Source organism: Fringilla coelebs (assembly GCF_963513975.1).
Source record: "Fringilla coelebs genome assembly, chromosome: Z".
In the NCBI taxonomy this organism is placed as follows: Eukaryota; Metazoa; Chordata; class Aves; order Passeriformes; family Fringillidae; genus Fringilla; species Fringilla coelebs.
This window is the reverse complement of record NC_140031.1, coordinates 26,282,467-26,298,443: the sequence shown is the minus strand read 5'-3', so window position 1 is coordinate 26,298,443 and position 15,977 is coordinate 26,282,467. Positions and strand designations below refer to the sequence as shown.

Sequence of the window (15,977 nt, the reverse complement as noted above, 5' to 3'; positions counted from 1 at the left end):
GACAAGGCTGATATACTGGTTCATCCAGGCAAGCACTCTATTCCTGAGCAGTAGGCAGAGAATTTGCACACCCAGCACTGTAAGAAGCTGCAGACAGAGGACGTGTCTTCTCAGTCAGGGACAAGAGGTTATCTTAAAAAACAAGCTATAAAAGTTAATATCATTTCCTATTGCACAGTGAAATTTATCCGACATAACCTGAGCGATATAAACAACAGGCTTAGTGTAAATGAGTGGCTTGCTTATGTCAGTAAAGTGAGAGGAACATCTCAGACAGATTTGACTTCTCCATCTCTTGTTAGGAGGGAGTAAGACACTTTTCAGAGGTGGTTATCACTGAGTATTGGGGTGTAGATACTAATATCTATGAGAAGAGAAATGAAACCTTTGGTTCTGTCATTGCATAAGTTTTCTGCTATCATTGCTCCCTGGAGATGCTTAAGCCTAGTCAACATTACTTATCAAAGCCCTTTGAATTTCTGCAGCTTTGAATGAGCTAAGACTACGGGTTTCAGAATGTTGTCCAAAACCAGGGTTTTTCTGGTGTCATATATCCATGGGCATTGAATATGTGCAGAAGGGCTGTGTGTGAAGTATCTCATCAAATTAGCTGCTTTCAAATTTAAAAAGTTAGAAAGACTATTTAGATTGCTGGGTGAGGGTGTGTGTTTAAGTATGACTCAAATTTTGCTGCAGTGGTACAGCAAGATGTAGGAGAAGACAATTGGCTTTGGACAGTGGCACTGCTTTTTCATCCTCTTCTGGAGCGCTGCTGGAGTCCCGATGCCGGCTTTCCCGCATGAGCTCCCCAGGTCTGCCAGGCCATCACCTGCAGCTCCTCATCGCCCTGTTTTAAGGGACGGGCCGAGGGGTAACCGGCCGGCAAGGTGACGCCCAGAGCGGGCACGGGTACCAAGGAACGCGAGGAGGGTCCCGGGGTCGCACGGCCGGGCCGGGAGTCAGGCGCGGGGCGCAGCCCTCGGCGTCCCCTCAGGGCGTTGTTCGCCCCCCGCGTCCTTCCTGCTTCCGGGGGCCGCCGCGGGGAGGATTTGCCGCAGATGACATCAGCTGTGGATGCTGGAAAGGCGGCGGCGGCGCGGAGGATGCGCCGGCTCCCCCCCTTCCTCCTCCTCCTCCTCACCAGGTCCCTGCCCTGCACCGTCTCCGTATAAAAGCGCCGCCGCCTCCCCACCCGCCCTCACTCCCTCCTTGTCGCCTGCGGAGCTGCCGCCGAGCGGCCCCTCTGCGCTCAGCGCCCCGGAGCCGCGGGGCGGAGGCGATGGCCACCGTAGTGGTGGAAGTGGACTCGGAGCCCTCCTGCAGCATCCCCAACCCGACCTCCACCTCGCCCAGTCTCTCCCACCGCTTCCTCGACAGCAAGTTTTACCTGCTGGTGGTCATCGGCGAGCTGGTGACCGAGGAGCACCTGCGGCGGGCCATCACCAATATCGAGCGAGGTGAGGCGGCGGGAGCCGGGGCGCCGCAGGCAGCGCCGCGACACCCCCCGCCGGCCCCTGCCCCTCCCTGGGCGCGGCCGGGAGCCGGGGTAGCCCCCCGACACGCATCCCGCCGAGCCGCGGGCTCCGGCTCTTTATTCCCCGGGGGTTCGCGCCGCAATCGCCCACCCACCCACCTTCCCCCGCGGGGTGCGGGCGCTGCGGAGCGGGGCTGCGGAAAGCCGCAGCGAGCCCCCTCCCCGCCATCGCGGGGCGGAGGGGCCGGGTCGGGAGCGCAGCGCCCGCCGCCGAGCCCGTCTGCCCGGAGACACCGGCGGGTGGGCGTGGCACGGACCGCACTGCGGTCCCGGTGGCTGCTCGGGGCGGACAAAGGGCGGCCGGGGATGGGGTGGATGGGCTGGGCGGGCTGGGCTGGGGCTGCGGGGCGGCTGCCGCCCGCAGTCCCCCGTCCCCCACCGCCACGCTAAGCCGGCGGGGTTCGGGGCGTTTTCCCTCTCGGCGGCAGAGGCTGCGCGGGCGGGAGCGCAGCCGCGCCTTTGTGTCTAACTTTGGGCGCTGGGACTTTTCTGTCGCCTGCACAATTTTTCAGGACCCAAGTTCTATATATGCATATATATTCCAATAAAGGAAACCCATATGAGTAACAAGGCTGTTACCCGAGGGCTCAGCCTCGTTATTGTCCGACTGCGGGCTCCTCTGACTCGGCATTTATTTGTCCTTTTATTAAGGCGGCGATGTAGGGTGGTATTGCAAGTAAAATGACGGTTTTATAAGTTTTCGTTGCGGTTTCTGATACAATAGATTGCAGTGTATATGCGGAGAGAAGAAGGAAAAAAAAACCAAACAAAAAAAACAAGCTGTTGCGGTATTAGTGGAATAAAGCACGAAGACAATTATTGCTGGACCTTACAGCTACTTAAACTCAGTTGATAGCTGATTTTATAATTTGTATTTTTTGTTCTGGGCTGGTGAAAACAAAGATTTCGGGAGCTGCCATTGTTAAGAGTGGAGAAGAGATCCCGGAACGGGGAATTGGTAGCAGCCTTGTCATGTAGGTGTGGTTCAGCGGTCCAGCTAGGACTTCATCTCTGTCTCTATTGTTGCTTTCTCAACCATTGTTGCTTTAGTTGGTTATTTCCCTGAATTCTTTTTCATTACTGTTTGAGGTAAAAGGCATCCTCATCTCAGCTAACCAGTTTCATCATAACCTGTTCATCTTTATTTCTACCATTGTCTCTTGGGGAGAGGTACTGAGGCAGGTGCTTTGTCATTCAGAGCTTCCTCAGCATCGCACTTCCTTAACTCTATCAAATTTTCAGTTGTGTTAGAAGAGAACTGGCTGCATTTTAATTTAATTGTCAAAGATTATAAAGCAAATTGGTAAAATTTCTTCCCTCAAGACATAATACCCTTCCTTTGAAGAAATGCTCTCCAGTCTCTTCTTGAATCTCCTATTGTACGGTTGCTGCTGCATATCTCAGTTGCTGCTATCTCCTGCCTCTCCTGCCACTAAGCATAATACCCATTTACAGGTTTAGGTGTTTAGAGGAAATGTTTGACCTTTTAATTCATAGTTTTGGATTGGAAGTCACCTTGCTGCTTCTAGTATCAGACCATATGATTGAGATTTTTGCCTGCAAAGAAAACTCCTTAGTGAAATTTTGAGGTACATTTTTCTGGAAGAATACAGTGGGAGTCTGAGACTTTGTCTATGTGAGGCAATTGCAGGCTCAGCTAATATTTTTCTGTTTGGAAACTCTGCTGTAGTCTGGAAAAAAACCACATCTTGCTGCCTTTATTCTCAATAGAGCTTTAAATGCATTTTGGTTCTTGATAACTCTGCCTTACTGTCTTCTCTGGTACATCTCCTGAGTACCATCACTGAAAACTGTGGATTCATGCGCCAAACTGCAGAGCAACGTGTCAAAGAAAACATCTGCTGATAACACATCAGTGGCGTGATGCTACGCAACCTGGTGGAATGCAGAGTCATTTCTTAATATATCGTGGGGAGGGAATGGTGTGGCGAGACACATTTTCATTAATTACATTTTGGATGTGACTTTGCTAAAGGGGCAATTCTCCAACACACCATCCACCAAAAGAGAAGAGGGGAGTGAAGAGAAAGCTTCAAGATTTTTCCACTGATTTAGCAGATGCTACTGGGTGTGCCCTCCCTGTCTGATTATTCCTGTGTCTAGTGGCATCGCACTCTTAAGACTGCATAAAGAAAGAAATAGCTCCAGTTCCGCCATATTTACAGCAGTTATGTCCACACTGCTAAGCCATCATTGGACTGACCTTGGATTTTTTATCTACATTTACCTTTGTTCTGTCCAAAACCTGATCTAGTGATATCATTCATTTAATACATTTTGTTCCGCTATAATACACACACATAATTTTTGCATCCAGATTGCTGAATCATGCAGTTGCATATTTTGGACAATCTACCCAAATTCCAGCTTCAGCTTGCATGCAAAGGGCATAAAGGCTTTTATGCCCTTGGCTCTTTTTTCCTGTTTATTTTGTGTTGAGCCCCATATTTTGAATATTGTCTGGCTCAATCAGGCAATGATTGAGCAATCTTGACTACATCTAATCAGAATCTTATCCCTATAGCAAATTAGGATCACATCTAAAGCAGCTGGGGGTGGTGGACCAGTCCTTTCATTAGCAGCATTGATGAATCATAGTCCATGTTGTTTAACAGACCTCCAGAAAGCATTGGAGTTTCTGTGCTCAAGCTTGGTGCCATAGGCCAGGGAGCTATTTCTCTTCAAGCTTCTTGAAGATCAGCACTCATTCATTCAGTGTACTTCAGCTTTGTGACCAATGTCAGTTTAATGGTTATTGTTCTCATATGTGCTCTATTTGTATGGTATTATATCATCTTGGTGTTCTTGCTCTCAGATATTCCAACACCTGGAAGATATTAAAACCTGTTTAGATATATTTGCCTGCCAAAACTTGTCCCAAAAATGTACCATATGGCCAAGTGCTTTCTGAGAAAACAAAGTAAGGAGACTTGCAGAAGAGTCTTGCTGCTAATGCCTCTGAACAATGATGCATCAGTCAGGAAGTGGAGGTGGCTGGTTATAGTTCAGTTATTTTTCTCAAGTGGTAATGGAACACACAGGCAATACTGTGTTTTCAAATTTTTCTTGAGATTCAAATGGCAGCTACTTAATTGTTGGCAGCATTTTACAGTAAGCTTGCTACTACCTTTACTTGGATGCTGACACAGAAGAGTCCTGGATGCATTCTTCTTGCAGAGACTTCAGGCTCTTGAAATGCAGATGTTCATATTTGCATGGAGAGCCCACACAGAGTTGCAATGGGACACTAGCACTGCAGATCTGGTTTCTCTGCTATTCCCCCTTTTCTCCTCATGCTTCACCCCTGCAACATGGCTTCTGCCTAAGTTCTGACGTTTCTGCTGCCTTGAAACAGAAAATACATATAGCATGGGAAGTGGCATTGACAGTAACATCCATTGCCTGAAACCCTGAGAGAAGTGTTAGTTCTAGACTCATTCTGAGGGGTTGGACACACACATCTTCAGGCATCTTGTTGTCAAATCCCAAAGTGGTCTAATCTAATAATTCCATGCAAAAGCACAGTCATGTGGGGAGTGGCCACCAGACACTTCCTCAGCAGCAATCCATTTTATGTTTGCCAGTTCCTTTCTGTAGATGTAATTATGGTTTTTTAGGACAAAAAAATGAGTGCAATTTTGGTTTTCAAAATTGCAGCAGTGCCTGGACATACTAATATTGTCACTGCCTGCTCATTATTTCAAAAGTAGAAGATTTTCAGAACAATCTCAAAACAAAATTATATAAAAATCTGAAGTGTATTCTATTTTTTTCCCCAAATTATTCATTGAAATCTTATGGAAGAAAACTAGAAACCTGTCTTTTGGCTGTAATGACTTTTTTCCCTGGTCAAATTTCAGTCCTTAAAAATCTACTTTGGAATAACTTTTTTTTTTTTTTTTTTGGTCATATAAGTGTCAAGTGTCTTATTTTTTAAGTAACTGGGGGAAAAACAGTAGGGAACAGAGATGTGTAATTTGGTTTTAAAAAAAAAAAAGATCAAGCACAGCATTTTCAAATTTCAAAACTGGAGTTCTGACACTTCATAAATAAAAGATCACTTGAATTTTAATTTAAAATATGGTATACTTCAAAGATACTGAATGAAGAAGTCAGCAATTTAATACTTTGTATTTAAATATTAATTAGCAACATGCTAGGTAATGCTGTCTTTTTCTTCTCAAAAAGGCAACATGACTGAAGTGTCCTCTGGGTGATTCACTCTTCTGTTTTTGTAAATCTGTATGTTAGGATTTTAAAGTCATGTCAGGGACATTGGTAACTTACTGTGAAGTGGCTACTACTGCAGTTCTAAAGCTGAGGCCTTAAAGATTTGTCATCCTTTGGAAAGGCAGATGGTCTTTTTCAGATTCTGGTCAGAATCCTTCCAAATGCATTTTAAAAAATAGCTTTGTGCCTTGTAAGAAAGTGAGGCTGGGCTTGGAATTTACAAATATGCATATAGTTTGAATGCAAATAGAAAAGTACTCAGTTAAAACTTCTAGTGCTCAAGAGTCAAGCTACATGTGTTTTGTATTTTGAATTTTAGGAATCCGATCATGGGACACAAACTTGGTCGAATGCAACTTGGATCAAGAACTGAAACTTTTTGTGTCTCGCCATTCAGCTCGATTCTCTCCTGAAGTTCGAGGTGAGTTTAAGAACAGAACTGCTAAATTACACTTTGAAATTGCCTGGCCCATTAGTGTTAGGACCCTTTTAAAGTTAAGAGAACTCACCTTTTGATTGAACAGTTCCTTCATGTGCTGCCAGTCTAGTAGTCCAGCGACGGAAGCTCCTTGTGGTAGGTGGTGTACATACAAGGCAATAACTGGAAAGGTTAGTTCTATGGTTGGACAGAGCCAGAACTGATGCCACAGCTGTTGCACTACTGCAGCTCAAGCCCTGTGTTCCTTCCCAAAGGACTTGAACTTATCTGTCTTTCTTGGTATGAGAAGCTGCGTTATGGTGAGTCTGCCTTCATTCCCAGGAGCTTTCTTTGGCTTGTCTGAGGAAATCGGAAATGTATAGGGCTAGTAAGACTAAATCTCTTTTGCTGCCTTTTTTCCAAGCTCATTCTTCCTTAAGAGGATTCATTCAATAAATTGAAACTTTTGTTTACCGGTTTTGTGGAGTGTAAAGTTTGGGTTTGCTCTGGTTTCGTGAGAATCAAGTGTTTGGTAAGTTTTCTAAGATCTCATTACTCTTCATACCATTGCTGAATGAGTATGGATGCATTTAATCGGGTTTCTCATGTGAACATATATGAACTTTTCAAAGTAGTAGAGGTTTTTGTCATTGGTGAAATCATTGTGGCCAAATGCACGTTGAGTGCTGTCATACAGTGCAACCTACCGCTGACAAGTGTTAAAAATTCCAGCTTCTGGAACACCTCTTATGTGTGGTGAAAAAGGCTATGAAATTTTGTATCATACTACTAAATCACCTTCCCAAGGTCAGTTGCTATATATTTTTTACAAAGAGACCATGATGCCTTGCTAGCATGACAGCATTGACCTGGTGGTTTTAAATAATGTACAAAAATATCTTGTGTAACTAATGTTTTCTTCTTGCAGCATATGTTAAAGCAGTTTTTGCTGTATCTCCCCCTATCTAGAGAGAGTGAAGCACTGCCAGGGTTAAGAAAAAAACCTGTATTTCTATGATTCATCCTCTGGTTTGAAAACCAGCATAACTAATAAAACAATGCACAGCGTGAAGATTTTTGAGAAAAGACATGTAGCCCCTTACTTATGTGGATGTAGACTGGGGCCTAGAATACTTGTCTTTCATTTCGTTTTAAATGTCATGAAGCCAGTTCAACTTCTCTGTGACATTTGTTGCTTTGCTTTACAGAGAGGGAATTTAAGAAATGCAAAATGCAGTGTATCCCATTTTTGGCATATCTTTGTTTTACTTAAAAAGCTTAAAAGACCCTATGTTGCTCCTGTAGCAAAAATATTACAGCATGACTAGTATTTTTACTCTTTTAGATGATACATTCTAATACCACTGTGTGAATTAAAACAAAACAAATACTCTACTTTCATATAATAAATAAGATAAGATTGTGCACCCCTTTTTCAGCAGAAAGAATGTAGAATTGTTTAGGATTTTTTCTCTGGGAATTGTATTTTTGATTGATTTTTTTTTTCTCCCCTTGTTTGTCTAGACTTCGCTGTTTAATCTGTCATTGTGTTGAATTCTAGCTTAATTGCATGTGACTGGAATTCATCAACATCTCTGACAAGCAGAAATGAATGTGTTTTTCACTACTGCTCAATCTTTAAACAATAAACTGCCAGAATCTGTGTTTACAAAGCATCAAGGGAGCCTGAAACTTAAATAAAGGCAGTAGCAAGGGATAAAACTATCTGTTTTGACCAGCTTCTCATCTAAAATTTTGTGGACAAGCGTGTTTGTACCTCCAGAATCCCACTGTACAGATCAGAGAGTTATTTTAGTTTCTTTCTGCTGTTCTCTGATGTTGAATTCTGTATGAGGCTCCTTTGTATGCTCTCTGCTGTTTGGCAGAGGGAAGGCTTTTTTGTTGCCACATTCTAATAAGATGTCAGAATGTTTACTTTGTTACAGCACCCAAATATTAAATTGTGGGTGTTCAAGCATTGAGACTGTGGACTTTCAAAGAGATGATTGTAAGTATGTATTCCTTTATGGTCCCAAATTCAGAATTCAATTAGGTAACTAGGTGACCTTTTGTCCAGGGGAAGTATTCCTCCAAGGTGATGGGATTGCCTATGGATGTAATTAAACAACCTTTTTTTTCCCAGCCCTTCGAGTCTGAAGTCTCTGCGCAGCTCGCATATAGAGGCAGTTTACTCTTGGGGAAGGCTCATGGTTTTCTCAGGTCCGACTGCTGGCTGACTGGAACCTGTTTGATTATTATGTTTAATTATGGTAATTGCGGTGGTGGCTCAGTACACGCTTGTGTGCTTCTCAGAGCAGCTTGAGGATATGGACAGCAATAATGTGAAGGGTAGCAATCTTTCTGCAAAAGGAGGCTTGGAGGAAGTGGGGCCTGTCCCCATGCCTTACGCCTATGATGTCAAAAAAAAGACGTGCAAGAGATTGTCTGCCAAAGAATTTTTGTGTGTTTTCACCTAAAGAATTTAAGGTCTGATGCCCCTTCCTGTGTAGTGAATAGCAATGTAGATACTGGTACTGCAGGGAGCATGATTAGATCCCAAGACTATTTTTGTGTTCTTTTCTAGGGGATGGATTGTCATGGTAATATTTGTGCACATTGTGTTCAGCTGTTGGGCAATTTATGAGTGATTTGTGATTCCTTAAAAATGAGATTCAGAATGGAAATTCCTGCATATCTTTTCTGCAGCCTTTAAAGCAGCTGAGTTAGCAGACTGCTTAATAACAACAGATCTTGGAGAGGTGATGTTGCCAGGTGCCGGTGAAAAATGAGTAACACAGCTAATTAAATGGTTGCCATGACAACAGGCAACATGACTTTAAAGGGGTATTCCAGTGGTGCCTCTGTTTTCTTTGTCATGTACTGATAACTTCCATCTTATAGTAATATGAAAAGGACAAAGAAAATGCAAACAATGTACAAGCTGGAAGAGGAAATGTGCATCTGGTAGCGAGGCAGAACAAGTGGAGAGTCTTGGAAAGAGCTCATTTGAAATTGCAGCTGTACCTACCAATCTTTTCTTAATTAACAAGAAAGTTTCAGCTGCATAAAGCAGCCTCACAAAAGACCATGTTTTTGGGTGGGGTAGGTTGAAGCTGTTGAGGGCCCTTCTGTAAGACTTGTACATTCATATTTTATCTGTCAGTTTCCATCTGGAGGCACTTAACTGTTGCATTGGTGCATATTCAAGCCTTTGTCTAGATAAAATCAATTTTATTTAAATAGCTGTTCACCCCCAACCTTCTAATAAACACTGCTCAAGCTATGCACTGTGGCTACTTTGTCCTGTGGATATCAAGAATGTCTATGCATTTCCTATCTGAATAGTACCAGGAGGCCTCCTGTTGCCCATTACCCAACTGCTGACTTAAGTGAGTCCTTCCCTTACCTGTGTCTAGGACTATTTTATTGCCAGCCTGCCTGCAGCCAAAGGGGATCTTGGCAAAGTGCAAGACATGTTTTATTTCCTCTTGGCAGCTATCTGCATCAGCAGCAGCAGTGGGCTTGCCTCCTTCAGGCTTCCTAAGAAATTTTGCTTTATGATACTGTCATTTTTCCATAAAACCTTAGCAACTTCCCTTCTGACAGTTACCACTTCAAAAGTTACTGTTTTGGGCTGCTCATAACCTGTGGAAAATTGTTGGATCTGGGAATTTCGGTCAGCAATGTGCGCAGGTCTGTACTTTGACAAAGTAGTGTCTACTCTCATTTCCTTTGTCAAAGCAGATCTAAAACCAGTTAACCTCACACCTAGTAGCTTGCCATGTGAACTTGTGAATCACTAATAAAATCCTGAACAGCATGGGTTTTGTGATGATTTACTTGAAAACTGCAGTTCATCAAAATTCTTCAAGTCAGGACATAGGTACTTGAGCTAAACCTATTGTTTGAAATGAAAGAAAGGGAAAAGAGACAGGAAGTCAAGACCACATTTTTCAGAATGCCATAACGGCTTAGGAATGAATTTTGCTTAAGATCTCGGGTGGCCTGGTATGCACATTTAGGGACATGATACAAATACGATTCTTCAGGTATTTAGAGGCTGTGATCATAGCTGGAGTAGCTATTGAGAGGGATCATTTTAGCTCAATATACATTTGGGGAAATTAATTTTAGTTGGCTGCTAGACTTGCTTTGTGTCTCAAAGTATTTGCGCATTGAAAGAAAGAAAATGGAGGCAGGCTCTCAAAGGTAATTGAGCTGACTCATGCTGCAGTGGCTGCAAATGGTGTCCCTGCAGGGTGACCTGCAGCTGCCAGTGGTCCAGGGCTGAAGCAGCACAAAGCCAGCAGGCCCTGGTTCCTGTTGGAGGATGTTGATGGGAGCATATGCCCTGGACTGCTCCTGAGCTTTTTGTGGGGAGATGCTAGGATTTTGGTGGTTCAGGAGAGGATTACAGTGTAATAGCCTGTGTGTTTGGAGGCAAGAATTGTCAAAGCCTTCTTTTCTTAGTACTATTTAAAATTCTAGAGGTGGTTTAATAAGTCTCTTTATCATCTTTTTTTACAGTGAGTAAGGTGTTGCACTTATGTGACAATCATTCTGGCATTGACTTCCATTTCTGCTTTTTTTAGGAAAGATCTCAAAGAAAATTAGCATGCATTTGCATTGCTGCCAAAACACTGGTACCTGCTGATGCTAAGCTGTTAGTGTGAATCAGCAAAATTAGTGAGAGGTTATTTTTAAGTGCCTTGTATCAAAATTAAATACAGTAAATTCAATTGTCGTAGAATAGCCCCTGTTTCATGGGAACAGGTTTTGGCTTGTGTGAGGCAGGTACCAAAGGCATGGGATTAAGTTAGTTATGAATAATGATAGCATTTTAACTGCATTATGAAATTTGAATCCCCATTCCTCTTTATTAGAATTAAAATTATGCATACCTAATACGCTTATAATATTCACAGGTATATTCACAAAGGTTACTTTGTTAAGGATTTTCTGCTAGAATTATGATTCTTAATATGTTGCTTATGAGATTCCTCAATTTTTTTCTTAATATTTTGTCCGTGGGGGATTTCTGAAACTGCAAATTTCAACAGTATTTTATTTCTGACGTCTGCCCAGTATCATTTACAGATGACCTACCTCTCATCTCTTCCATCATGGATTTATGATATGTAAATATGTAACCAGAATATCATTGCCACTTTTAAAATCTAATTTCTTTTTTTCATGCGCAATGTTTTTGTCAGATGTCTGTTTTTCTTAATTTTTAAAGACTTATGTGCTTTACTTTTGTGGAACTTGTTACTTTCTTATCTAATTTATCGGTTACTTGAGAGAAATATTAAAGGTTTTAATTGGACTTTATAGTGAGAAGAGACTTGATCCAAAGGCATCTGAAATAATTGGATTGGATTTTGGACTAGAGAAATTACTATCTAGTATTTTGAAGTTAGAACAATGACAAAAATACTCCATAATTAGCAAAAAAGTGAACCTTTTATCTTCTTTCTTGGAAGATAAAAATATTACTTCATTTGAAGTGAATGGCCTACCACTGTATTCAGGAACAGAACCCGAGTAAGAAGAGTTGAGACACTCCCTTTCTCCAGACTGGGTGCAATGGGGAGCTGATGTTTATTCCCACTGCCATCTGTAGAATGAGAGTTGACCCTGTGGCTACTGATATCAACCCTACTAGTGCTCCAGCTGTCATCTGCCTTCTAGAGGCAGGTACAAGAGGTACCACTGGCTGCAAATCCCTGTGATTGTGACAGCCAGCAGCATTCCACAGTACCTCACAGCCCCTGTGAGGAGACGAGTTAAGCACTGCAGTCAGTCCCAAATAGAAAGCTGGACAGTTCTGAAGAAGGTGCATGTTTTTGCATCCATCCCCAGATGGTCCCACCAAAAAGACAAAATGGTTAGTTTGGGGTTTTAGTTGCTGGTGGTAATCTGTTCCTAGAGCTGAGAAGAAAAGCAGTGACTCTTGTGACCTGGATTTGCAGATTTTAATCTGTTTGTGATTCAAAACCAGTTGCTGATAAAATGAAAGATTGCATGTAAAAAATTGTATTAAAATAATAACCAATTCATAAACAAACTTGTGTGAATTTCAGTATTGTTTTGGGGTTGCAATTTTATGTACTTTAGTACTTCAAAGCTTATCTGTAATAGTGAGATAAGTCATTGTCCTGTGTCCCTCTGCCCTTGTCTCCTGCATTGCTACGTGTGGGACATTATGCCTGTCTGCTACTCTGGAAAGCTTGGGGTGTTATTTGAAACAAGAAATCAACCTCACAAAAGAACCCTCCAAAGCAAAACAAAAAAAGAAACCTCTTGCAAAAGGTTAGCCATATTCTTAGATTGTATAATCTCTGAGTGATTCCAAGGAACTATGCAGTCTTCCACCTGGAAGTCAACTCCCCACTATCAAAGGTTGCCTTTGGAAGATGATCCAGTGTCATGGCAGTTCTTTTCTTCAGCCTCTTCTGAAGAAAAGCTCAGACTGATCTGAGCTTTGGCTCCCATGACCTGAATAATGAAAAAACTTTCCTAGGTCTTGTAAGCTCTTTATGGTGGATTCAGTATCGCCCCCACACCTGAGAGACTGGAAAGAGCAAAAGTAAGAAGACTCATTGGTCCAGATAAAGGCGAGTCAATAGGTGAAGACAAAACCAAGAAACAACCAAAACCAAACCAATTAGAACCGTGAAGAAAATTGCTCAGCACCTCATACAGGCAAAATAATGCCCAGCCAGTCTCTGAACAGCCCCCATCTTAGTAACTAAAGACCCCACCTTCCACCTCTACTCTAGCTTTAGTTGCTGAGCGTGACGCTGCGTGCAGGTATTTGTGTTCCAGTCGGATTTTTCTTTTTTTTGCTGACACCATTGTTTAACTTCTTGAAGTAAAGGGGATGAAATTTGACCGAGCCCTAAGAGAGGCCAACTGCAGGAGTCTTGCTTCTGATGTTGAGGCTTGGAAGTAGTACACATCCTGTCATGGGTATTATGGCCTTCCAGCATGCTTTCTTAACCTCAGACTGTGTCCTGTACTTTTCCTGGTCCTCTAGAACTTGCACAGCACTTGGAAAAACTTTAAAAAAGCTATATATTTTGTATGTGGCTGTACTTTAGGCAAATATGGAAAGTGAGCCTTCAAGAGTGTCTTGGGAAAGGATTTAATGCTTGTCTCAAAGTAATAATTTAATGGCATTGCTCATAATATTTTATATAGAGCTATTGATTTTTTCAAACCTAACATTAGTAGCTGCAAAGCTCAAATTCTAAAAGTTCATTAGACATGGAAGATTTAAATATTTTTCAATACTAATTAGGCTTTTGTACATTTACCATTTCCCAGCAACTTTACATATTTTAATCTTCCTGTCCACTTTTTCAGTAATTCCTTTCTTTTTATGTTTCAGTCTGCTATCTTATCTATCTATCTATCTAAAACCTACTATGTAAAAAGTAGGGATGGGTGTCTTTGATCATAGGACCATCTCAATGGCCCAAATAGTTTGGGTGCACCAATTGTATTTTTGAAGACTCCCTAGTGAGAGTACTTGCTCTGCACCTAACAACCGTCTGTACCTATTAAAGCCTGTAATTATAACAAGAATCACATTTTGTCTTCAGCTTTGGTGGGATAGTGTCATTGTATGTCAAGCAGTGGATTATCATGTGGAATGAGACTTTGCCAACATACTCATTTTGTGATGAATAGAAGGATCTTAAGTATTAATCTGTTAGGAGCTGTTGAGAGTGGGAAGCTCATTTACTGGGTTGTGCTAATTGGTGCGGGTTGTGGGTTCTCCACAGCCATTTGTGGACAGAAATCAGAGGAAGGAGAGCAAGAGCACCAAGCCACCAGATTTCCTTAAGCATTATGAACTTACTGTTCAGTCTCTTGAACAGAATAATGCAACCATTCATTAGACCCCTACATTCCTAAAAAGATATTGTTTTCATTTCTGGACCTTTTCATCGGCCGTGTGCTCTCTTTGTAATTAAATTGCTTTAAATTGAAAGTATATTCTGGGCCAAGGGATCAGCTTCTTGCAAAGAATTGGAAAACACTTAGAGATTCACTTTATTTTGTGTATCTCTACTTTTTTGAGTTTCACAAAGCATGTTACTTACATACATGCTGAAGAGTTGATGCTCCTCTGACTTTCATTCCTAGCTGGAGTATGTTTTCATGCAGTCTCGGGAGGAGCCTGTAATCTATGTAATTACATGTGTCCTCATGCATTCCTAGAGTGCTCTGAGAATCAAGTGAGTTTTTAACACAGTGCCTGCTGCTCTCCAGGGTAGCAGTTGTGTGCTGTATTCAGGGCAGTATTCCAACCCTGGCAGATTTAACACTTTTTGCCCTTGTGTCTAGACTTCTAGTCAGGGGCAATGTTAAAAGAAGGGAGCGCCCTAGGATCTTTCTTTCACAATTGGAAGTGAAAGAGTGGTGTACAGGGCAGTCCTGTGTAGAGCTAGCCTGACAGCCACAGATGAGCTGGTACCTCCACCCAGGAGAGTGCAGCCCCAGACTTCAGTCCCTTGAAGAAGAATGATCTCACCAGTGATGGGCCTCTCAGAAGATCCATCAGGAAAGTCTCACCACACCAGCATTTACCTTCACCACAGCTCTGAGATAACAGGGCTCTACTTCCTTGTTTCAGGGGCACCTTCGGTATCCCTGCAAAGGCAATTTTTGCATAGACACAGCAGAGATCAAAGGCTTTATTCCGTGACACTAACATTTAAAAATATTATTTTCCTTGGTTTTTTTTTTTCACTTCTTAAGCTTATTTTACACCTTGTATCCTGTTTCTTTCTTTCCTGAAATGGGTGAAATGCTGTTCTCAAATTAGCAGATGTTTTCAGGACTTGAGAGAAGCTTGTGATCATCCAAGATGACACTTACCTTCCTTTATCCATGCTCTTCTTCTTGGAACCTTCCTGTATGTCAGAGTAAGTAATGGTAATTAGTAGTTAATGTGAATGGCATCTTGTCAGTTTTTGATCTTCCAGGTGTACTGCCTTTCTTGGAGCCGCACCACAGCTGACAGTAAATAAATGTGTACTTTCGAAGAGATGAGTTTAGGAGAAGCTGTGGTCAGGGATGACTCTGCTCACAAATTATGTTTTGTAGTTTTTTCTCTTGTTTCTGGCTTCCCTTGGCTATTAAATATGTTGGAGTTGACATCTGTCCCTTCCAACTTTTTTGTTGGTCTTACTTTTGAGCAGATGGACATCTTTTTGTCAATGATTGTTGACTTAGTCTAAGCAATAATCAAATCTAATTTAGACCCCACCAAAGCTTGCTGAACCCCACCAAATCTTACTCCCATGTACTGTCCCATGTTTCTGACTGGCTTGCAAAGATGGGACACTCTCAGAAAACACTAGGCAAATATTGGACTGGTTGGTTTTTGTTAGATAGTTTAGGTAACTGGTTGTTGGCTGTGGAACAGGACACCATAAAACACTTCATCAGTTATCATTGAGGGGAAAAAAAAGAGAATGAAAAGATGTTTTCAACTCAGCAGAGACCAGCAGAGATATGGCTTCTGTAGATCTGCCTTGCTGTATCCTATGACAGCAATCACTGGATTGTAAGTGGAGTTACCAGACAGGTATTGTCCACTGTTTGTAGTCAAATCACAAACTGGCCACAGAAAGCTTGGAATCACTTGCTCTAGGGGATGGCACTTTGACAAATAGATTTACTGCTGAGTTTGATTTTATTTTTTTCAATTTCTACTGTAGAGATTTAGACTTTCCATGTTCTCATCAAATAGTTAGTAAA

At 42.1% G+C, this 15,977-nt stretch overlaps 1 protein-coding gene across 4 annotated transcripts in view; it reads left to right on the top strand.

The window, feature by feature from the left end:
* Positions 1 to 1,279: 1,279 nt before the first annotated feature.
* MAP1B (microtubule associated protein 1B) overlaps positions 1,280 to 15,977 on the top strand; it is a gene marked incomplete at both ends in the record, with an annotated part of 66,765 nt that continues 52,067 nt past the window's right edge. For all 4 annotated transcript variants that reach the window (XM_084225344.1, XM_084225343.1, XM_084225342.1 and 1 more), the window contains 2 exons: positions 1,280 to 1,457; positions 6,105 to 6,206. In XM_084225344.1, the coding sequence (XP_084081470.1) occupies positions 1,280 to 1,457; positions 6,105 to 6,206 (280 nt within the window). The remainder of the gene's footprint in view (positions 1,458 to 6,104; positions 6,207 to 15,977) is intronic.